General features: G+C 43.0%; 1 protein-coding gene across 1 annotated transcript; it reads right to left on the reverse strand.

The window, feature by feature from the left end:
• Window positions 1–1394: 1394 nt before the first annotated feature.
• LOC139452595 (sialin-like) lies at window positions 1395–22615 on the reverse strand. The gene is made up of 10 exons (XM_071234121.1): window positions 22070–22615; window positions 18185–18411; window positions 16365–16598; window positions 15470–15557; window positions 13295–13390; window positions 11837–11970; window positions 10819–10968; window positions 5720–5852; window positions 3609–3850; window positions 1395–2543 (listed from the first exon to the last, which is right to left on the reverse strand). The coding sequence occupies exons 1-10, from the start codon at window positions 22122–22124 to the stop codon at window positions 2328–2330; spliced, it is 1575 nt and encodes a 524-aa protein (XP_071090222.1). The 5' UTR covers window positions 22125–22615; the 3' UTR covers window positions 1395–2327.
• Window positions 22616–24191: the final 1576 nt, after the last annotated feature.

Consider the following 24191-nt stretch of genomic DNA (forward strand, 5'->3'; position numbering starts at 1 on the left):
CTTTTTCTTTTTTGTCAGCAGTTACGGACATTTAAAGAAGACAGACAGCTAGGCATACACAAAATAGGTTTTATTGATCTTACTTCTACATTCAGAACATTTACAGAATATTCACGTTTAACCAAATTTGTAACATTTTGGCACTCATAATTTAATTTATCATTAAATTCGAGGATTCTCGCCGCTTTGTGGCGTATTTCATAGTCACACACGCCAGAACTACTGTTGACTCGTGAATTAATATAACATGTCTGAAACAGCGTCTCGTCTTCTCTACTTAGACTTGTAATTTGGGTGGTGGGATCGAACCTTGGTCTAGTGAGACAGGACTACGCACTAACCTTTAGGCTACCCACCAAGCAGTGCAGGGGAGAAATACGTGATAGCGTCTGATTCCCCCTTAAATACACCTCCATTGAAAACAGTCGGTACTCATCCCGGTGCACACTTCATTGTGGGGCAGGGTGGCCTTGTAGTTCGAGTTTGGTTTGCTGACCACCCAGGTTCGATTCCCAGTGGTACACTGAGACCAGTACGGGTGTCTCTCGCGGTGATATGGCGGGAATATTGCTAAAAACACTCACTCACTTCATACGTGATTCGTGAGTGAGTTGGGTTAAACGCCGCTTTTAACAGTATTCCAGTTATATCATGGCGTGTCGGCTTAATGTAGGGGGAAAGCCCGAAGTGATGCAGGTCGTGCGTCGGCAGTTGTGTGTAATACAAGTCACGTGACTATGCTGAAAACAATGACGTGAAGTCTCACTCCCTGGTTCATCACAAGTACCTGTATCTAAGGGGTACCTTCGAGGCGTCACACAATACCCTGGTTCATAACAAGTACCTGTATCTAAGGGGTACCTTCGAGGCGTCACACAATACCCTGGTTTATCACAAGTACCTGTATCTAAGGGGTACCTTCGAGGCGTCACACAATACCCTGGTTCATAACAAGTACCTGTATCTAAGGGGTACCTTCGAGGCGTCACACAATACCCTGGTTGACAACAGCAAGTACATCATGTATTGTGGCCTTAGTACGTCTGTGTAGTGACGTAGGCAGGTAAATTATTTGAGGACGCATAACATTGCATACGTTAATCTAGTGCCATTAGCAAGTAATAATCTTGTCCTTTTGGGGGTTAATTTTCAATGGAGGTTTTATTTATTTTAACGATTCTTAACTAAACAAATAAAGTGAATGTCATTTCACTATTATACCAAAAATATCATTGAAACGTTATTGATACAAAATGTAATTAGTTCAATTATTTCAAAGTTGGAAATTTATACCAATAATTGTTATCATAGTAAGTAAACATCTAAACGTAGACTTGCAGCGATCATTTAGTCGCCTACGAAGTCTGATGCCCCCCCCCACGCCCACCCCCCACGGCACAGAACATCACTACCAGATCGTGCATTCACCTGTAAGAATACATCTGAACATAAGGACTTGATCACCAACATGTTTAATTCAGCATTAAGTAAAAAAGATAAATCTTTTGTCAGGGTTATTCAGTGAACCATATTTATGTACATCAGGGGCGTAGCGAACAGATGTCTGGCTGCCTGTGTACAACAGTTGAGATCTGTTTTCAGCTGCTGTGTTACTGGCGTGTTGCAGTTGTCACGTGACATTATTATGATACGATAGTCACACTCAACTGACTAAACATGCCATCACATTTCTAGTAACATTCGTAGAATGAGATTACAGTTGATTATTAAAACGAGGTATAAACAAACCCAGATTCTATGTACGTATATGGCCAGTGACAAGATCAATAATGTCAATTTGACAAAGATAAATAAGACCGAATAGTCTCTTGATAAATGCACGTTTGGTTTTCAATGAACATTAAAATAATTATGGATCTGGCACCTTTCGCTCTGACCAGCGCTGTTTACCATTTTAAATAAGGGTTCAAAAGAGTTCTAAAAAATAAGTTCAAGCACTCACTGACTGAGCAGGAATGCGAATACTACTTCCAAAAACAACTAGTGTAAATTAAAAATTAAATTGAGCCATACACCATTGTAAATAATGATAATTTCACATTATTTCACTTGTAAAATATTTCGGAAATCCACATGGCAAATCAGGCACCCCCCCCAATGTATAACAGAGACAATGCCCCCCTTATATAGATATAACGCGGGTCTATACTACTCAGCTTTTGTAGGGATACTCCTATAGTATACACACCAGTCTGATTGCTATAACCTGTATAGGCGAATACAGCGAAATATCTCACGTATCCCAATCAAAAGCAGAGTAGTATACTATTTATAGAACAATTGATGTTACCTACAATTTTCCATTATCAATATTTGATGTCGGCTAACATTCCATCAGCAGCCCCATCCCTGTGACCCCCCTTCGTCTCCATCTCAACCCCCATTTTCTCCTCCTCTTCACTTTCCTCACGCGCCCAGGGTTGTAGTTCCCCAGATGCAAAGATGATATAAAAGATAGCGCCGAATCCGTACATAGCTGCTGCGATGTAGAAAACAACTTGCCACTCCGCCCGAGTCTGGCTCTGCAACAAGACATGTTTAAGTCATGATGATTGTAGCGAATGTTGTTCAACGCCGCAGTCGGAATATTACAGCTACGTCACGATGACCTGTAAAGTATGGTTCAGAGAAACCAGTGATCGAAAGCATGAGAAACGACGCACGCCATCGGGCCACGTTGACACAGTGTCAGTCTGACCACCCGATCCTCGTTAGGAGACGTGCATGACATACTATATCTATGTTTCTCCCGAATTAATATGAGTTTTTATGAAACAATGTCCATGTTGAAATATAACATCCTTGGCAGAAAGGATTCACTGATGCATCAGTGCCCCGATACTGTTTGTTGTTTAACGCCGCACTCAGAAATATTCCAGCTATGTGACGGCGGTCTGTAAATAATCGAGTCCGGACCACACAATCCAGTGATTGAGGTCATAAGCATCGATCCACGCAATTGGGATACGATGACATGCATCAACCAAACCAGCGAGCCTGACCACCCGATCCCGTTAGCCGCCTCTTACAACAAGCATAGTCGCCTTTTACAGCAAGCATGGGTTGCTGAAGACCTATTCTACCCCGGATCTTCACGGTCGCCCCGATACTGAACGCAAACATACAGTTCCCCGTCATGTATCAGCTGTCTCATCTTGCTTCATGGCTGTATTCCCACCACCACCAACAACAGCAACAACAGCACCACCACCAACCAACATCAACACCACCACCACCAACAACAGCAACAACACCAGCAACAACAACACCACCACCACCAACAACAACACCACCACCAACAACAACAGCAGCAACAACCAACATCAACACCACCACCAACAGCAAAAACAACACCACCAACCAACATAAACAGCACCACCACCACCAACCAACATCACCACCACCACCAACAGCACCACCACCACCAGTAACAACACCACCACCAACAACAACAACAACACCACCAACAACAACAACACTACAAACACAAACAACACCAAGAACAGCACCATCAACAACGTCATCTACCATGGTAGTATTACCACCACCACAACAAAAACATCAACAGCAACAACATCATCACCTACCTCTGATGTAATGACTCCGACTACCACAGGTGAGATGAACCCTGTGACGGCAGCTATGGAGTTGGAGATGCCGAACAGGATGCCGGCGTATGCGGGGGCGATGTCGACGTGGTTGACGATGAAGCCGGAGAACTGGAAGCCGGTGAGGGACACACCCAGGACCAGCAGGGTGATTGCCAAGGCCGGCTGAGAGCAGTCTACATAACCTAGGCCGACAAGCATCACCGCCGGAATCACTTTGCCTGTACAGAACGGAGAGAGTGAGTGAGTGAGTTTGGTTTTACGCAGCTTTTATCAATATTCCAGATATATCGCGGCGTGTCAGCTTAATGTGGGAGAAAAGCCCGAAGTGATGCAGGTCCCAGACGTTTACCACTTCGGTGAAACCCACGAGCACGGGTATGGTGCTGACAAACCTAGAAACATAATTGGGGCGACCGGGATTCGAACCCACAATCATAGGTTTCTGGTGTGCCCAAGGGACGCAACTCTGCACAGCGAATCGCGGCGCCTTACGACGACTGGGCCACCCGTGCCCCCGAACGGGAGAGAGAGAGAGAGAGTGAGTTTATTCAGTATTGCAGGCCTCGAGGCCATGTGTACAATTTCTTTCCTATAACATGCGTACGATAGCGGCATGTGGGTGTATTACGTAATTTCTAAATATAAAAGTATATATCTATAAATAAAGATGTATCTTTGATACAGATTAACACTCCTGTTTAACGGTAAACTGGCAAATTTCTCTTTAGATAGAGAGCAAAACCTCTTAAAACAGTGATGAAAATACTGAGGAAATAAACTATCTCTGCTTTTCTCGTAATACGGGCAAACTAGTACAAAATGATATTCATCTTCTAATTCTAATAAATCACAATTATCACAGAACACTAATTCGGGTTGTATAAACTGTTTGCTAAAGCGATGTCTTTGTACTTTTAAACCATGTGCTGAACATCGAAATTTCGCCAAAACTATCACAAGATCCATATTAAAGCATGAGGTTATATCGAGTTCAGTTTCCAATAGTAATTAATTTGACTCATAATGATTCAAAAACACAGAATTTTTAATCTTTTGATAACAGTGTTGTACAACAATGTCCATACATCTTCTCTTGAATAAGTCCATAGAACAATATATATATTCACAATCCTGCGATATCCACGCATTTCCAGCCGTATGTAAATAATCGAGCTTGGACCAGACAATCCAGTGATTGACATCATGAACATCGATCCACTCAATTGGGATATGATGACATGCATCAACCAAGCCAGCGAGTCTGACCTCCCGATCCCGTTAGTAGAGAGCATAGCATATTATATATTAGTCGCAGTATATATATCACACATTTTCCAACAAGATATATTTTCACTCCCATCAAATATACTATATCAAGTCGCTTGTAAATCTTAATATATTTATTTACAAGTAAATATCATTTCGTACAAATACAAGGCTTTTCAAGCTTATTTGTGATGTTGGAATGAGTGAGTATGGTTTTAAGCCGCTTTTAGCAATATTCCTGCAATATCACGGCGGGGGACACCAGAAATGGGCTTCACACATTGTACCAATGTCGGGAATCGAACCCGGGTCTTCGGTGTGACGAGCGAACGCTTAAACCACAAGGCTACCCAACCGTCCCTCAAGCTTGAATGAACTTTTAGCACGTGCAAATTGGGTCAATACCGCTTTGAACAGTGTTTCCGTGAGGAAGTACGTTCCGCGCAACTTACGACGAAAGGTGGCAGTTACAAAGAGTGAGTGAGTGAGTATGGTTTTACGCCGCTTTTAGCAATATTCCAGCAATATCACGGCGGGGGACACCAGAAATGGGCTTCACACATTGTACCCATGTCGGGAATCGAACCCGGGTCTTCGGCGTGATGAGCGAACGCTTTAACCACTAGGCTACCCGACCGCCCCTCAGTTCAAAAGATCAATGTAAGAAAAAAAGAAAATTAATTCCCTTTGAAACATCCACGAAAGATGTGTTTATACTTGTTGGGAGTAACAATATGACGGATGAGGCGAGTACGTCATTAGACATGCGACGGCCGTGGCGCTGGGGTCGTGTTAGTGAAAGAGATGATGTAATCACTCACCGAAAGAGTCGAAGATCTTCCTGGTGTTGGTGGTGGTGAAGATGCTCCGTCTCCTCACGAAGTCCGCCAACCATCCGGCCAGGTTAATTATTACCCAAAACACAATATACGGGAGGGCAGAGTACAGGCCGTTCTGAAACAAACACGTCCGAAAAGTGACATCAATATTTGCTGCGTGTGTGACAACACTGTACGTGTGTGTGTGTGTGTGTGTGCGTGTGCGTGCGTGTGCGTGTGCGTGTGCGTGCGTGGGCGTTCGTCAGTCTAGTGAGACACGGGTTCGATTCCCCACCCCACATGGGTACAATATGTGAAGCCCATTTCTGGTGTTCCCCGTGGTGATTGTTAGACTAAAGCTTAGTTAAAAGTTAATTCCCAACACGGATGCAATAGGTGAAGCCCATTTCTGGTGTCCCCTGCCGTGAAACTGCTGGACTGTGACTAAAAGCGGCATAAAACCACATTCAATCCCAAGATCACTTTCAGCAGAGTTACCCACAGCACCTGACATATGTTTTGGTATTAGAAGAGTGAGTGAGTGACTGAGATTTCACGCCGCATTTAGCAAAATTCCAGCAATATAACGGCGGGGGACACCAGAAACACATTGTACCCTTGTCGGGAATCGAACCCAGGTATTCGGCGTGACGAGCGAACGCTTTAACCACTAGGCTAGCCGACCGCCCCTATTGCTGGAATAAAGTCGTGTAACGCTCAACTCAATCACTCACTATGACCCCGTTTGGTCGCTAGCAGCCATTATTTATGACAACACTTTGTAGAGTCCACTTCTTCTAATACCAGGGCGGTCGGGTAGCCTAGTGGTTAAAGCGTTCGCTCGTCACGCCATGGGTACAGTGTGTGAAGCCTATTTCTAGAGTCCCCCACCGTGATATTGCTGCAATATTGCTAAAAGCGACGTGAAATTAAACTCATTCACTCACTCACTCTTCTAAAACCAAAACATATGTCAGGTGCTGTGGGTAGCTGGATGCTGAAAGTGATCTTGGGATTGAATGCGGTTTTATGCCGCTTTTAGTAACATTCCAGCAGTATCACGGCAGGGGACACCAGAAATGGGCTTCACCTTTTGCATCCGTGTTGGGAATTAACTTTTAATTTGTAGATAGATATATTCTTAAATGCGATAATTATTTCTGGGACTTAGCGTAAGTCTAATATACAATGTCTGACAATATTGCAGACATCCCTGTCGAGATATGACTTGATTATAGCTCAAATGTAAACAGAATACAAGTATACTGACTCCGTCACTCCCGACACCAGACAGCTGGTTCATAGTTACATAGCATGACTCAGAGCTGTTTCCCTGAATACTGATAACACGGCGGAGCAAGGTCAACAAGTGCGTTATTAATGTGACGTGCACAAAACTCGATATTAACTCGGACTGCATTCACTGTGCACGGATGATGCAATCCACGGCAACAGGTTTTCAGTGACACGTGGAGCATGGCCCGAAATTATACTCCATGCTTTAAAAAAATATGTCATTCAATCAGTTTGATTGACAGGTATGGGGAGTATCACAGGTTGCAACTGTGGTGCTCCGGTGCTACACAATCACTTGCCCTGTTGAAAACACTCGCAAAACGAGGCTGGACAAAGCTACCTTTCAGGCGGAATATATTTAATGACGCAACATGACCTGACTTCGAACTAAATATTTCCTTAATCTGGTTGAGGCCTACACCTGTGTGGACATTAAGCCATCACATTGAAACGCTCAACGATGCGACAAAGCTTACACATGACCTTACAATATTCACAGTAGTTGTCTCAAGGACGGTCGGTGTTAACTAATACATCGGCATATTTGTATGTCAAATACCTGCTCAGAGACAAACAGGTGTGGTGAAGTAAAAACAACAAATATGTCAAGGGATATCTAACTACATGTGTTGAGGATAAATCGCTGACGTAGATTAGACGAGATTCGTGGATATCTAACATATATATATACTCCGTGTAGCTCATGTGAGTGAGGTGGGTTTAACGCCACTTGGAACAGTATTTGGGTTTTATATTGATGTGTCAGCTTAATGGAGGGCGGTAATCCAGAGGTGACGCAGGATGTTGGGTTTTATTACTTTGAAACCACCAGTCGGGTATGGTGCTGATAGACAGGTCGAATCTCAAACCCCCCCATGATCCTTGCACGACTAAACAAACACCCCCCAATGGATTAAACCCGTTGTCTTCAGCAAACCATGCTTGCCGTAAAACGGGGACTATGCTATGTGATATTCATACTGCGACTCATTATAGTATGCTATGCGCGCCATAAGGGGCAACTAACGGGATCGGGTGGTCAGACTTGCTGACTTGGTTGATGCATGTCATCGTATCCCAATTGCGTAGATCGATGTTCATTATGTCAATCACTGGATTGTCTGGTCGAGACTCGATTATTTACAGACCGCCGTCATATAGCTGGAACATTGCTGAGTGCGGCGTTAAACAACAAACAAACAAACAAACAAAACGTCGCCTCTCGCGGCCAGCATGGGTGACTGGGTACCTATTCTGAGTCCCTGGAGCGGTGGGGTCTCCTAGTGGTTAAAGCGCTCGCTCGTCACGCCGAAGACCCGGGTTCGATTCGCCACAAGGGTACAATGTGTGATGCCCATTTCTGGCGGTGTCCCCCGCCGTGATGTTACGGGAATATCGCTAAAAGCGGCGTAAAACCATATTCACTCTCTCACTGACCAACCTTCTTTGAAATATCGGTGGTACAGTTAGGATGAATGTTGGTATGTCAGTTACTTCCGGTTAATTATACGAGCAATCTGTGTTATTACAATCAAGGTATTTACAAGCGTGACATTTACCGGGAACTGCTAGGTCGGCTGAATTGTACAATATAGTTAACAAAATATAATTACAAACATCTGGTATGAGATGACAACGGACACATCAATACAATAACGCTAGATTCTATAGCAAGCATAAAAGAATAATTGCATGTGCCATCTGTTCATTGGCAATAGCGATGCAATTAATGTTGTATAAATACATCAATATTGTTGGCGAAGTAGTAATATAAGTTAATATACCGAAATAAATGTTTGTAAATATTATTGTGAATTACACTGAAGCTCACCTGTATAAACAATGTTTCCTAAACAACATTTCACATTGATGGTTAAAAATGAATAATATATGAAGACTTACACATGTAATAGATTCAGATTGCGTGAATTGATGCTCAAGATGTCAATCACTGGATTGTCTGGTCCAGACTCGATTATTTACAGGCCGCCGGACCCGTGAAGATCCGGGGTAGAATAGGTCTTCAGCAACCCATGTTTGCCGCAAAAGGCGACTATGCTTGTCAAAAAAGGCGACTAGCGGATCGGTTGGTCAGGCTCCCTGAGTTGGTTGGTGCATGACAACGATCCCAATTGCGTGGATCTATGCTCATGATATCAATCACTGGATTGACTGGTCCAGACTCAATTATTTACTGACCGCTGTCATATAGCTGGAATATTGCTGAGTGCGGCGTTAAACAACAACAAACAAACAAAATCATATTCAAGTGATATTAGACTGGTTCGATGAACAAACGAACACACCAGTATGTTGTGTGGTCCGACGCTCATGAACGTATCACATGTGACGTCATAGCTCCATGACTTGAGATGCACCCTTTGTCTCGTGCAGGATCAGCATGTAAAATTTGGAAATCACGTGCAGCATATCGTGATAAGAATAAAGACACTCTGTGGTACATTTGACTGATTGTTAGTTTTGTCATTAATTGGTACACATTGGAAACGTCTCTTCTAAACGTACCCACTTCTCTATGTATTTCTTTGGTTCGCGTTTATTTTGGCAGTGAGCATATGTTGGAGTTTAGAGTAGCGTTAAAAATTCAGTGATCAGTTATGTATGAGGCCACAGGAGGAGACAAAGCCGAGTACCAGTGATACCGAAAATCTACTTTCCACATCTTCCCGAGGCAAGGGAGTTAACTGACTTTAAAAGTCCAGTTTCCACCATTGCCGGACTAGGCTGGAATTCCTGGGCTCGATCGTAGCGCCACCAGTGGCTGTTAGAGTTAAATCCCTTCTATGCCTCTCCTATGGACCAATCAGATTCCACCTCTCGTATCACTTGCATTTGTTTCAAACAAAATGGTGGCGCCCAGTCAAGACGATCTGATGGACATTCAAGATCTATATTTTGAGAAAACGGGTCTTACATCGCCAACTGCATCAAATCACGTGAGCACCTAGATTAAAAACTTGAAACGATTTGGAAAATATCTGTTGACAATGAGTTAGTGGTGCAAATGCTGTGCAAATCCTGCAATCGACCGAAATCTGCATGACAGTTTACGAACCGGATTTCGGTGCGCAATTTTGATTGGATTATGCATAGGCTCGTTAGTCCAGGCAAAATCTTACTCAATAATACCAGCCTAGCTCGGCAAGCGTGGAAACTGGACTTTTATAGAAGGTCCCTCTGGCGTCACGCGTAATGGGATACCCTCTTTAATTAGCGGTGGCGGGACTAAGATCTGGTTTTAATGAGATTGCATTTTATCGTTACTCAGCAGAGGCTTGAAACTGAAGGCGCGCTCATATCAAAATAAAATAAACTTTAGTATGTACTCGCCTAATGGTAGTGACGACCACCTTGTGTCATTCCGGGACAAGGTGCAGGTTACGGAAAGGTACGATGGTAGTGACGACCAACTCGTGTCATTAACGGACAAGGTGCAGGTTACGGAAAGGTACGACCAACTCGTGTCATTCACGGTAAGGGTGCAGGTTACGGAAAGGTACGAATGGTAGTGATGTCCAACGCTGTCACTCCCGACAAGGTGCAGGTTACGGAATGGGGCGAGTGGTGACCAATGGAAGTGACGAATGATATACACAATATAAATGATATACACAATATGAATGATATACACAATATGAATGATATACACAATATGAATGATATAAACAATATGATATACACAATATGAATGATATACACAATATGAATGATATACACAATATGAATGATATACACAATATAAATGATATACACAATATAAATGAAATGATGTTATTCCCACTCACTGCAGCAATGTCAAACTTGAGGACCTCGTTCATGTAAGTGGGGATGTTTGTGAGGAGGGTGTAGGCTCCCCAGTCCGACGTGATGTTGCTCACGATGATGGCGTAGGAGGGTAGTGACAGCGCTATGCTCTTCCATGGGACATTCAACTTCTGCAACACAACGACTCAATGGTAAGATGCTGGTTCAACTAAGATGTGGACAAATCTTGTCTCAGCAATCGGTGATACCATAAGTGTTAACAATATCATACACTATGAGCAAGTTTTGAATATAAGAAGCGAATGCTTTCACAACTAAACTACCAATTGTAATGGGCGATATTTTAGTCCAAAAGGTCGATAACTCCTTTTAATAAAATCCCCCGGTGCTTGTTCACTACAGAGTTTGCGCTGCGACATCTTGAGTACATTATGACACATCATATTTCCTTATAACGCCGCATCCTCAATATTTCCAGGCGTCGCATGACGGCAAACCTACACTTACTTATTAACATATCCCGTGGCAAGCATGTCAATTAGCCTACATCAAAGCTGAACTAGATAAATAGGCCAGTGGACGCCCATGCCTCGGGGAGATGATTTATTGTAGGTTTACCGAAGTGCGAGTCCTGGAACCTGTTCCACAAAGCGATCTTAGCGGTACGACTACCGTAAGTCTATGTAAATGTGTGGGAGTTACGATCATCTTAGCGCTAAGATCGCTTTGTGGAACAGCCCTGGAGATAGAGCGGATGGCAACACATTTGTGATAACTGCCCCAGCTTTCTGTATGAGTGGCTTTCTGTAAATAAATGGCAGTATACCCATCATGAATATGATGTCAAACATAGTACGAAAACTACATGACACCTTTCTCTGGAGAGCAACTTCTTTTTTTTACAATTAAAAAAAATAAAATAAAATAGAATAAAAAAAATTAAATAAACAAACGTATTCATGTTCTCCCATCTTCTAAATGCCTATCAAAGACTTCATTCAACATCGTACCTCCACTATCGGGAGGGGGGGACCTCACCTTGTGCGACCTGACGCTGTCCCGGAGGGTATGTTCAATGTAGCGCCTCTCGTTCTCCGATATCCGCTTATGCTGGGCGGGGGTGTCGCTCACAAAGAACATCCACAGAAAGAACCATACCAAAGACATCGCACCTACAGTTACAATATTGATTGTGAATAATGATACAAAACATGCTACAAAAATGTCGCAAATGTAGGACACTATTCTATCTTCGAAGAGCTAATGTTAAATGCCTGTATGTATAGTCGGTTTCAGGAGACTATTCTGTAGCCTTGGATGGTAACGAGGGTGGATGGGACTGTAGCACCAAGTGAGAGTGTCAGTCGTCTAATGAGTTGCGTCCCTTAGGCGTGAAAGGATCCTACATATCCCACGTCTGCATCTGGCTTGGTTTATCTAACCCATTAGGCTGACAAGCAGCGATGCTTTGTTTTGTTTGTTGTTTAACGCCGCTCTCAGCAGTGTTCCAACTAAAGGACGGCGGTCTGTAAATAATCAAGTCTGGACCAGACAATCCAGTGATTGACAACATGAGCATCGATCCACGAAAATAGGATACGATGACATGTATCAACCATGTCAGCGAGCCTGACCATCCGATCCCGTTTACGACAAGCAGGGGTTGCTGAAGACCTATTCTACCCCGGATCTTCACGGGTAAGCAGGGAAGTAACAGGAAAAGTGATCAAAGCGGCGTAAAACACAACTCACTCAAGTACATATTATTTCATATATGACCGACTGTGGCAGGTTTGCGTCTTGTCTGGACCAGACAAACCAGTAGCCATCAGTACGATCAACGTCCCATGCCATCACCAGGGCTCGATACCAGACTCTCAATCACAGACCGATTCTCATTTCAAGCGACTCCTTCCACTGCATTTGGTATTGAGGACATGCTCTGATTCGAAATCTCAACAGGGCTACATCAACGTTGACAAACGTTATCAGCAATCAGCCTGGTTGTTCACCCCGTCTAACAGGTAAACCCACAATCTTCCCTACTGACAGTTGCACTTGTTTCATTATACCGCTCCTCTCAAATGTGTGACGACGGTCTTTATGCCAGCACACTTACATGATTCAAATAAACCAAAAACACTGACCAGAATTAAACATGAATAATGAATCACATATTTCTTAATTAATAATCAAACAGTTTCCGCCGGCCTAGTCCTGTCATAAATCCGACCCCCCCCCCCCCCCCCCCCCCCCCCCCCCCCCCATGATTACCATATAAACAATCCCCCACGGACAACAACCCTATCTTTGAGTGTTGCCTGACCCCCCTGAGCGCATATGGGTATTAACTATAACTGCCCGAGTAGATAAAAGTCATAACACCCAAGGCACCATATGACACTCCAAGTGGAGTTATACGGAATCATATTTAAGAATGTCACCTGTGGAAAAAAGTATATTGTAAAGTTAATTCCTTTGCACGTCACAACTCACCGAGAACGTAAAATATAGAGGGCCATCCCCCAGCAAAGCCATATTTACACAGGAACCCAGCGAGTGGGAATGTCACAACGTTGCCGACTTGCGCACCTGGAAAACGAGAGCTGACGGTGATATATTTATATATATGTAAGTTAGCAAGAACATTAATGAACAATAATGAACAGCACTTGTAACGCATTCATTTACAGTGTATTGTAACAGGTGATGTTTTATGCCCTATCATACTTTGTTACACAGTCTGTTTTAAGTTTGAAACATTCTACTTCTCTTCGAAGCCATGGCAACAGAGAACAAAAGATAAGCATGTACACATAATATTACTTATTATAGGACAAGATGACAGCATGTCATGCATAACTATATTATATCTTCTGTTCTGTGTTTTCTTAACGCTTTAATATTACATCGATAAATCTCGTTAGATACTTAAGATCTCCAGCGTTTCAAAAGCGTTTCTTTCACAATGACAGAATATGTGAGCCAAACGAATAGAGAGCGTATCAGAGTTATACCAAAAGAGTGACAAAATACTGACACAAAGCAAATATAACAAAGCTGGTTATTCGATTGTTAAAAACAAGATATCTCCATCAGTGTGGCATCAACGTTATGAAGCTACTAAAGATATTAAATTTTATCAAATTATTATTTTCAAGAATTTGAACTGCTCGGTCTCTGAAGCAGCACATGACCTAATTACGTCACAATGGAATTCACCTTCTGGAGATATTTTCTTCAGATCTGGATTAACCATATCTCGAAAAAACAACAACAATTTATTGAGTAAACATTGTATAGAGTAACTGCTACACAAATTTACACTGAGGCCGTTAGTGAATTTACAGCAGAACCTGCGTGGAAGTTGGTGGTCGCCATGGCAACAGATCCAACCAATAGTGCACCCACTGCAATCTATGTACAATTACCGCAATAGTAACGTGCGGGGAGCTCCTCTACCGCACAGGTTCCAGTGGCCGGGGAGCATAGCTACATTGTATGCGTTCCATACTGGTTTAGAAGATCATAAAGACGTCGGTCAAAGTAAAAACAATACGGCTTGTTACCTAATATTAATGGATGTATTTTGTAATTTCCTTCAGGAAAAGCAATAATTTTGTCTAACTCCTGGAATGATGGTTATATAAAGAGTTGCCATGGAAGCGACACTGCGGAATATATCCCGGATAGGTGTAGTGGCCACACGTTTCAGTAAAAGTGTCTGACTGAAAGGCCGTGTATTTGCTCTGCAATAGAAGACTTTTATCCGTGTCTCCGTTCCCTAGATAATACCGGACATAGAAAGTTTAGATTCCGTTCTAAATATAGACATCGGTCACAGAGATGAATAATCGCCACTGGTGGCTTTTCTTTCATAGGGGGAGTTTTACGGACCTTGGCTACCTCGGCACTTCCCGTACGTCTATAACCACGTGGCCGTAAACTGCCGACTTCATCCTACGACAAGTCTGGGTGTGACTCAAATGTGGTGACCGGCTCAGCGCAAGACAATGCTGTCAAAATGCCTAGGAGGGTAAAAGGGTACGCAATTCTATTTGCTAAAGAGTCGAAAGATCGAAATGGAATTGATTGGCAAGACTGAAAAATTGTCCGCATTTTCCTGTGCAACAGAGTGACCCTGACAAGTAAGTGATTAACAGCTTCTTTAATAGCACCCTCAAAAATACGAGTTTCTGTGAATTGTTTTATGATCCCAGTGACGTATCTTTTGAACCAATTCATTTGTCTTCCGATGTTATTTGTACTTTTTCATGCGGCAGAAACACGTGTAGGAAAACTTGGACAAGTTAAAGAGTTGTCTCCCTTCCCATTTGGCTCTAATTTGAACGTCTTGATTATGATTGAATTTTCTTTAATTGAATCTGGGATGAAAAACAATACAATTTGGCATATTTATGTTGGGTCGGTGGATCCCTCCTTCGATCAAGAATTATAACCCGCTAGGGGAATTGCTGCAGCTGTAGCGGCCATAAAATTTCCGAGTCCCGTGATGGGATTCGAACCACGAACCTTCTGATCGGAGGTCGGACGCCTTGTCCACATGACTAAAGAGGTTAACCGCGTCAGCAGACAAGGTAAGGATGTCATCTGTGGGATGACTCCACGCCCTGCTACACAGCGTTTGCTCACGTGACAAAGAACGCTCACCTGCATATGTGAATGCTGTGAGCTTGCTTCTCTCGAGGGGAGGAGCCCAGTTGCCCCAAAACGTGTGCATCGCAGGGAACGCCGCGCCCTGCATGGAGAAACAGAGACTGATGAGTAAACAACTTCAAACATTTGCAAATGGCTGATAACTAGACCCTTTTTTCATTTCAACCACGTTCACGTTTGGGGCTTGTGCACGATCACGTTCATAAGAATGGCCATAATAAGTGAAAAATGCTGTTTTTCGAACTGCAACAGAGAATGTATCTTTGAGCACATCTCTGGTCTATGATGATTTTTTCACAATATGTTTGAACTGACATTAACATCTCCTAAGAATTATTTCAATATCAGCTATGTTCAAACCATGATTACCTCATATGTTATCCTATTCGACACATCTTCGCATTACCTCTACATTAAGTGCTGTTGGTAAGTCCAAAACAGTGACATAGGATGCAGGATGGATTAACAGTCTATCATAGCTCAGTTGTGATCTACAAGTATGTAACACAGGATGATGCATATAGATATATTTATGCATAATGTTTGTTTGTTTATTGTTTAACGCCGCAATTAGCAATATTCCAGCTTTATGACAGCGGTCTGTAAATTACCTAATCTGGACCAGACAATCCAGTGATTGACATCATGAGCATCGATCCACGCAGTTGGGATACGATGACATGCATCAACCAAGTCAGCGAGCCTGAGCACCCGATCACGATAGTCCCTACTTACGACAGGCATAGTCGCCTTTTGCGGCAAGCATCGGTTGCTGAAGAGCTATTCTACCCGGATCTTCACGGGTGCATTCAATGATGTGATGTAACACGTGTGGTCAGGAATACCGTTACAGTACCCGTTTAAAAGTTCATTCTTTGTCCCGACTCACCGAGGCCAAACCAAGGATGATCCTAAGCGCCATGACGGCTATGTAGTTGGTGGTGGCCACGATGGGGGTGAGAAAGGTCAGAAGGCTGCAGACAAGCATTGACCAGCCATACACACGCTTCCCCCCGTACTTTGTGGCCAGCCAGCCTGCAGGAACCTGGGAGACGAGGTAACCCCAGAAATAGGCTCCCAACACCAGCCCCTGGGTGGTCTTGTCCCATAACAGCTTGCCATCCTGAAATTTAGAACACACATAAAACACTAAAACACAGGATGGATTGTGGCTCACCCGACTTGTAGCAGAGTGAGTGAGTGAATGTGTGAATCTTTACACCAATGTTACTTTCAGTATAACTGTATGCATTATATTTATTTACTGGGTTTCTGGCATGCCTAAGGGACGAAACCCTGCACAATTGATTGCGGAACCTAAGACGACTGTGTCACCTGGGACCGGCATGTATTTGGTAAGTGAGTGAGTGAGTGTGGTTTTATGGCACTTTTAGCAATATTCCTGCAATATCACGGCGGGGAACACCAGAAATGGGCTTCACACATTGTACACATGTCGGGAATCAAACCCGGGTCTTCGGCGTGACGAGCGAACGCTTTAACCACTAGGCTACCCAACCGCCCCTGTAGTAGTGAGAGGTTGAATTGGTTTTAGCAATATCCCAGCAATATCACGGCGGGGAACACCAGAAATGGGCTTCACACATTGTACCAATGTTGGGAATCAAACCCGGGTCGTTGGCGTGACGAGCGAACGCTTTAACCACTAGACTACCCGACCGCCCCTGTAGTAGTGAGAGGTTGAATTGGTTGTAACGCCGCTGTTCATGGGTAAGATATACCACGGGGTGTCAGCAGGTCATAGGCGTTTACCACCTTGGTGAGAACCATGAGCAAGGAGATTGTAGTGACAAACATTAAGGATCATAATCAGGGCGAATCTGGATACGAACCACGATCATACGCTCTAGGTAAACCATAGGGCTACACACAGCCACCTTAGACTGCTTGTACTTGACCGGCTTAATGCCGATTTAATAGTGCTAGCCCACTGAGATACCATGCCGCGGTTTAACGTGAATACCCCACTCAGATACAGTATACTGACTCCGAGCCGACCAGTCCTTGTTTAAGCCTCTTAATGCCGAGCGCCAGGCAGGGAAACAACAAGTACCATCTTTTAACGTCTTTTGGTATGATGCGGCTGGTGATCGAAACACCGAAATTTCGTTCTCTGGGCGGACGTTCTACCACAAGACCCTGTTATGATGGTCGCAATAAAATTGGGTCCCGTCATAACAGTCCACACATAGTAAATGACAGTATTACCCGGAAACAGGTAAGTGCATTTATGTTGCATTCTCAGCTCCCTTGGAAGATTTATGTTGCATTCTCAGCTCCGTGTCCAACCATATCTTAGCCACTATTCCGAAGCCGTAGTAATATTCTATTCAGCCTAGTAATACGAGCTAATATTAATCTACATAATTTTCGGGCTAGTAGATCGAATAGTTTTAGCATCAACTGTAAAACCGAAGCTATCTGCTACACCGTGTAATCGCATTGCTGTCTCATCGTTCCGGGTACCCATTCACAGCTATGTAAATCGGGGCAAATTGCCAACGAAGAAACTTCCCAAAGTTCTAATGAAGAATGAAGATTTCCGCGGTCCCTCAATAACCTACTGTCTGCAGTAACTTCCCCCGGTGTGTTCGTGACCTGTGCCCTATCTGTCAACACACCCATGTGATAGTCCCACAAGGACCCTCTACGTTATGGGGAAAAGGCGTTAACTACTTGACTACCCACCCGCAGGGCCGTCGAATCGGTGACGTTAGGGTCTACCGCTGTGAAGGACGCGCACTCCGACACCAACGTGCTGTCACTGTCGTTGCTCTTTATGCTGGCCTTCACCCAAGTTTGGTTGACCATGCAGACCACGCCGACACTGAGGTTGACGCGGAGGGCATAGACGTTGATGAAGCCGAAGAATCCAAGTACAGCTAGGCCCACTCGCGACGACGTGAGGAACGGAACTGTAAAATAAAACAAAAAAACTATAGTCTGTTACCAACTAGTTACGGGGACACATGTACCACGGTGGTCTCGGGGTCCGCGTCTCCTTATTTCGGCCAGGATCCGCTGATCCATCCAAACTTCGTCCCGATTAAGATCTTTCGTCTGTGGTAAACATTTACTGCTTGGTTGTTTGTCTGCGCAAGATGACGGAGAATCTAGCTGCTGTTACACCCCCACCCCCTGTTACGGCAAGCATGGGGGCTGTTACACCCCAACCCCCTCTAGTAAGCATGGGGGCTGTTACACCCCCACCCCCTGTTACGGCAAGCATGGGGGCTGTTACAACCCAACCCCCTGTTACGGCAAGCATGGGGGCTGTTACACCCCAAACCCCTGTTACGGCATGCAATTGTTGGTGAAGTCCTATTCTATCCCGGACCTTCTCGGGTCTCCTCAGTTGTCCATACCCTGGGGTGATCGGGGGACACTGGGGGGCAGCCTCAAAGTGACGTCACGGTCACACATAATTTGTTTCATTTTTTAATTCAATAATGAATAAAAGCAGTTCTGTATATATTGATCATGTTTTATTGAATAAGCTGTTTTACTTTAGTATTTCGTCAATATTGATATTTTGTATTGACCAATGATTGACATCATGAGCATCGATCTACGCAATTGGGATACGATGACATGCATCAACCAAGTCAGCGAATCTGTATATTTTATGACATGAATACATTTTATATGCAATTTAGTGTTCGATTGCCAGTGTTTAATAAGAAAATGAGATTCGTGTGCCATTGTATAGTACAACAACGCGACACTTGAATAACTGATTTAAATTTGAATAGTTGTGTAGACATCTTATGAACATTCAGCTTTGACAAGTTTGCCAAGTCAAGTGACAAAGTTGTTGCTTTTCCAGACCACTACCTGCCTGTGAAAAGTAGGGACAAGGGGTTCTTTTGTTGCTTTTCATGGGATCAAAGTGCAAGTTGGCAATTTGAAACAGTGTTATATTGTCCTGAGACGGCAGGTCCATTACCAAAGCTGGAGACATGAAACGATCTTTTGACACATCGTTCCGCTTCATGAACACTGACGAAACCTGGGAACCATGAACGGGCACTGTTCACCAACCCCTACAAGCTATGGAAACAGTTCAAAGGTTCGATGTGGGATAAAAATAGGAATTCCTTAAAGTTTTTACACAAAACCCTCCCCTCTCACAAGAAATGGAACAACACAAACACAAAAACAAGTTAATTATAAAAACGTTTTTTCACATGCTCAACGAAAGAAAAACACAGAAATCACATATGGTAATCAGCGGTAGAAACTAATTTTTAGTCCACGAGTGCTTCTAATGATGACATAATTGCAAAACTCTTTAAAATGACAAATTTCTACTAGTCCTTTTGATACCTTAACCGCCTCCGTGGTCTAGAGGTGGAAGGTCCGGGGTTCGATCCCCGGCCGCGTCATACCAAAAGACGTTAAAAGATAGTACCTGTTGTTACCTTGTCTGGCGCTCGGCATTTAGGGGCTAAAACAAGGACTGGTCGGCTCGGAGTCAGTATACTGTGTCTGAGTGGGGTATTCTGTTATACTGCGGCATGGTATCTCAGTGGGCTAGCACTATAAATCGGCATCAGTCCGGACTAGTACAAGCAGCCACACACACATGTGCATGCACGTCGCTATATAAGTGCAATAATGTTGGACGCGACGTTAAACCCCATTTCACCTCTCCTTTGATACCTTAACTTTTGAGGAGTTTGACAAGGACTACAGGATTCATGCCAATTTATAAACTAAAAAATACGACGATCAGAGCTGATTATTACTGACCTGAAATAGAAAAATCCTTTCATCTTGGCATTCCGTGAAAACTCCAGATGTTGTTTTTATCTCGCCTGCAGACATGCAGTCGTTAACGCCATATTTATTTCAAATAATGTCATTTACTTCAGGCAAATAGCTATGTTGGTTTCCCGTCATGATATTGTTGACAACATACTGAATTAGTTGTGATAAACATTACGGAATCTAAGAGATCTTCATTATAACAATCTTTACATCTCCCAAGACTCCCTGGCGGACGTCAGAGAAGACAATAGTAATGACGTCTCACTCGTCTCCATTCACGGGCCTTGGTTTTATGAGAATGACAATCAATCATGGCCGTGGGTTTAATTTGGTCCCTCACACGTGAATTGGCACAAGGCCCCTACCGTTATCAGCAAAATGCAGCAGGTGTACATTGAAAGTGCTATGGGGACATCGACTGAAGACTCACTTATCATGCACTGATCAATACAGAGGATGACAATGGGTTATTGACAGTGGGTCCTCTGTAAAATAAGAAAATGTCGAGTGCACCTTTTTAAACTAAGACTCAGTAACCATAATTAACGGGAGAACTTGAAAGGGATAATAAGCCACCCAACCCATTACATCAGAGACTATGCTCTACGTGTTCAACCATTGATGATGAAAAACACTACCTGCTATACACTTTGGAAAATTATCCACACAAAATATAAATGTCCACAATCATGAAAACAAATTATTTCGCTACGTCCTCTCAAATAATGAAGCCATCAACATCAATTGCATATGTTTCAATATCTATAATTTCAAGCAATAAATACCCGTTAATCTTAATCAACCTATGAATTTTAATGTATATCATCAAATCTGTAATATCAATATCTTCCTGAAATGATTTCTTTGTGTGAACACGTACGTATGTGTGTGCGTGCGTACGTGCGTGCATGTATGAATCATACTATGTAGTCATTTAAAGAATACATCAATTCCGTAATGAAATGTTTTCTGCGGTAAATATTATCTGATCCTTTAGACAAACAAACAAATAAATAACTAAAGAATATATTTAAAATATATTTTAAAAATAACCCATTTATTTCAATAAAAAATGTTTTGTGTGTACAGCTACCTATTCCAGTGCATTCTTGTAGTTAGACTATGGACTATGAACCGGACCCCAAGACACAACCTTGTGAGTGGCAGCTCTAAACTAGCGCGGACACTTTAAGTGTGTTTGTTTATTGTTGTTTAACGCCGCATTCAGCAATATTCCAGTTACTGACGGTCGTGTGAAAATAAAGAGCCTGGACCAGACAATCCAGTGATTAACATCATGAGCATTGATCCACGCAATTGGAATACGATGACATGCATTAACCAAGTCAGCGAGCCTGACCACACGATCCCGTTAGTCGCCTCTTACGACAAGCATAGTCGCCTTTTATAGCAGGCATGGGTTGCTGAAGACCTATTCTACCCAGGTCAAGTTTTTGAAGAAGATGACTTTGAAACCACTGTCCAAACTATAGACATATACACATGTAAGTGCCTCGTATAGGCCTACATGTATTGGAATTTAAGTGATATTAAAAAAACTCCATTCCTATTACGAATTGTGACAATAATCAAATAAAAGTACAAAACATAAAACAATCCGAATAGATCTAACCAATTTTGATGCATGACTGCAAATACAAGAGGTAAATTTGATAATTCATAAAGAAATATGCGTGGATTAGGAGACGGGCATCCGGCGTAGTAGGCCTAGTGTTTTTATCGGAGTATTCGGGTCAAGATTTCCGGCGATTCGATCTCAACACTGTCTGAATCTATCCTTACCTTTAGATTTGTCAATATCCCCTTCCGGTGTGAATTCGACGTTTCCTTTAGCCATATCGATCTGTTGTGGCGAGTAACACTAACCCAGAGTCGTTTTACGCTGTTACTATGGTATTGGAGCGGAACTTGCTTGTCGCAAGAGAAACGCGATCGGCTATTTCGTCCGCACAAAGCCAGGCGGCCTCGCTCACTGTACAAATATCCCTCTGATCCCGCGCTCGTCTCCAGTGGCTACTGAGAATGACCACAATAAGCACACACTTATCCAATATAGTATGATCAGTTTCAATAACACGTATGAAGACAATTCTCGCGTACTGTTGCCCACAGGAAGGCCACGTGTTCAATGTTATTGTGTCAAGCAAATCTGGGTCGCGATGTTTTTTCCTCGATCTCGTTATCAAACTCCAGTTTAAAATGGCTGTCTGTTCTCGAAATGTGTGATCTTTCGAATACCGCAACCAAACAAGCGTCACTCTGTCAGGAAATATGAACTAGCGAAGGCAATGTGATGATGCAACCGTCAACATCTTCCTTTTACACTTCGACATAGTACACTGATTATGCTCCGCCCACTCGATTTTCAACCAATGAACACGAAGCACAGCAAGCAACAGACCGTTGATTGTGCAGTGGACCTGGACTCACATGTTCTACTACTACTACTACTACCAATAATAATGATAAAAATAATTATTATAATAATAATGATAATCAATTTTACCCAAACATGTCCCCAGAGCGTCCATAGTCATGCACAGTTGGTAAGTACATATGTATATAGTTTGTGTTGTACATCCTCAAATATCTGTCAGGGCGAGTGATATATGTCTTGTTGAACTTGAACACGTCTCTAAGAAATACTTATTAGTTTAAATCATAATATCTAGATCATATAAATGATAAGAACATGTTGTCCCTATAAACGCCTGGCGTCTTCAGATGCACTGTCCACGGATCTGGACTTGCTTATTATGAGGATAGACTTACTACACACCCATGGACTTATCTTTCGGTACAGCCTTGGAGCAAGGCTAATGTCTTGTATACACCGCAGGGTTATAACCTATATAACATATGTAGCTAATTACAACTCAAATTACAATTACTTCCTCACTCCAAACATGGCACTGACCAGGGAGTCTACACATTCTGCAGATTCCTGACCCGTGAAGATCCGGTGTAGAATAGGTCTTCAGCAACCCATGCTTGTCGCCGATATGGTGATACTATAATAGAGTCACGGAAAAAGCCGTACAGTGTATTTAGAATCGCCGTACCTGTAGCATGCCTCGTGCAAAGGAAGTATTGTTAGTCCCTCCTCGTGGTATAGGACTTGTAATGAATACAGGGGCGGGGGACATGAAGCCCATGTCCTTTTTTATATATATTCCAAGCGTGTAAAGTTAATAAATCACGATAAGAATTCAGACACTGTGGTAACACTTGACTGATTGTTATTTTAGTCATTAATTGGTACACATTGGAAACATCTCTTCTTAACGTACATACTTCTCTATGTTTCTTTTGGCGGTGAGTATAACTTCTTATTTTGATAATTAATACATTACTACTAAACTAGTTATGAACAAGATAGAAAAGTGAGCACCTAAATGTTATTATGAAAGTGCATGCAGACAGCAAGTGTGAGGTACTGCACATATACACTGCTATATTAATAATGCCGCCATGTATACAGACTGTTTAACCAGGATCCGCGGACAGCTCTGGTCATGGGTTCCAGTCTCAGATTCGGTATCTGGAACACCCGGTGACCAGTGATAGGGGCGCTAGAGCTAATCTGGCGCTTTAAACGGGGAATACCAATATGAAGGATAAGAAGATTGGCTGTATATCGAGGCACGGATGTGAACTCACATTGGACCGGACTGCTCGGTATTTGACGATCCTCCTATCGAGAACGTGATCCAAATATTTCCTGCGTTGATCAATCTCATTAAAATAAGATCTTAGTTTTTGCTACCGCTTTGTTTAGCATAGCGAGAACTAAGATCTGATTTTAATGAGACTGTGGGTTGATCGATGAAGATCTTGTCGTTTATCGTAAACAGGAGTTGTCATCCACAGCTATACCCGGATCTGCGAGACGAGGGTTATGAAC

This window comes from Haliotis cracherodii, unplaced genomic scaffold (genome assembly GCF_022045235.1).
Source record: "Haliotis cracherodii isolate W230 unplaced genomic scaffold, xgHalCrac1.p SCAF_9, whole genome shotgun sequence".
Classification (NCBI taxonomy): domain Eukaryota; kingdom Metazoa; phylum Mollusca; class Gastropoda; order Lepetellida; family Haliotidae; genus Haliotis; species Haliotis cracherodii.

Excerpts from the sequence above, each read along its gene's own strand:
- LOC139452595 (XM_071234121.1), bottom strand. The coding sequence starts at position 22,124 with ATGGCTAAAGGAAACGTCGAATTCACACCGGAAGGGGATATTGACAAA. Across the intron at positions 18,412-22,069 it reads GGATATTGACAAATCTAAAG|TTCCGTTCCTCACGTCGTCG; the intron begins GTAAGGATAGAT and ends TTTATTTTACAG. Across the intron at positions 16,599-18,184 it reads CCGATTCGACGGCCCTGCGG|GATGGCAAGCTGTTATGGGA; the intron begins GTGGGTAGTCAA and ends TCTAAATTTCAG.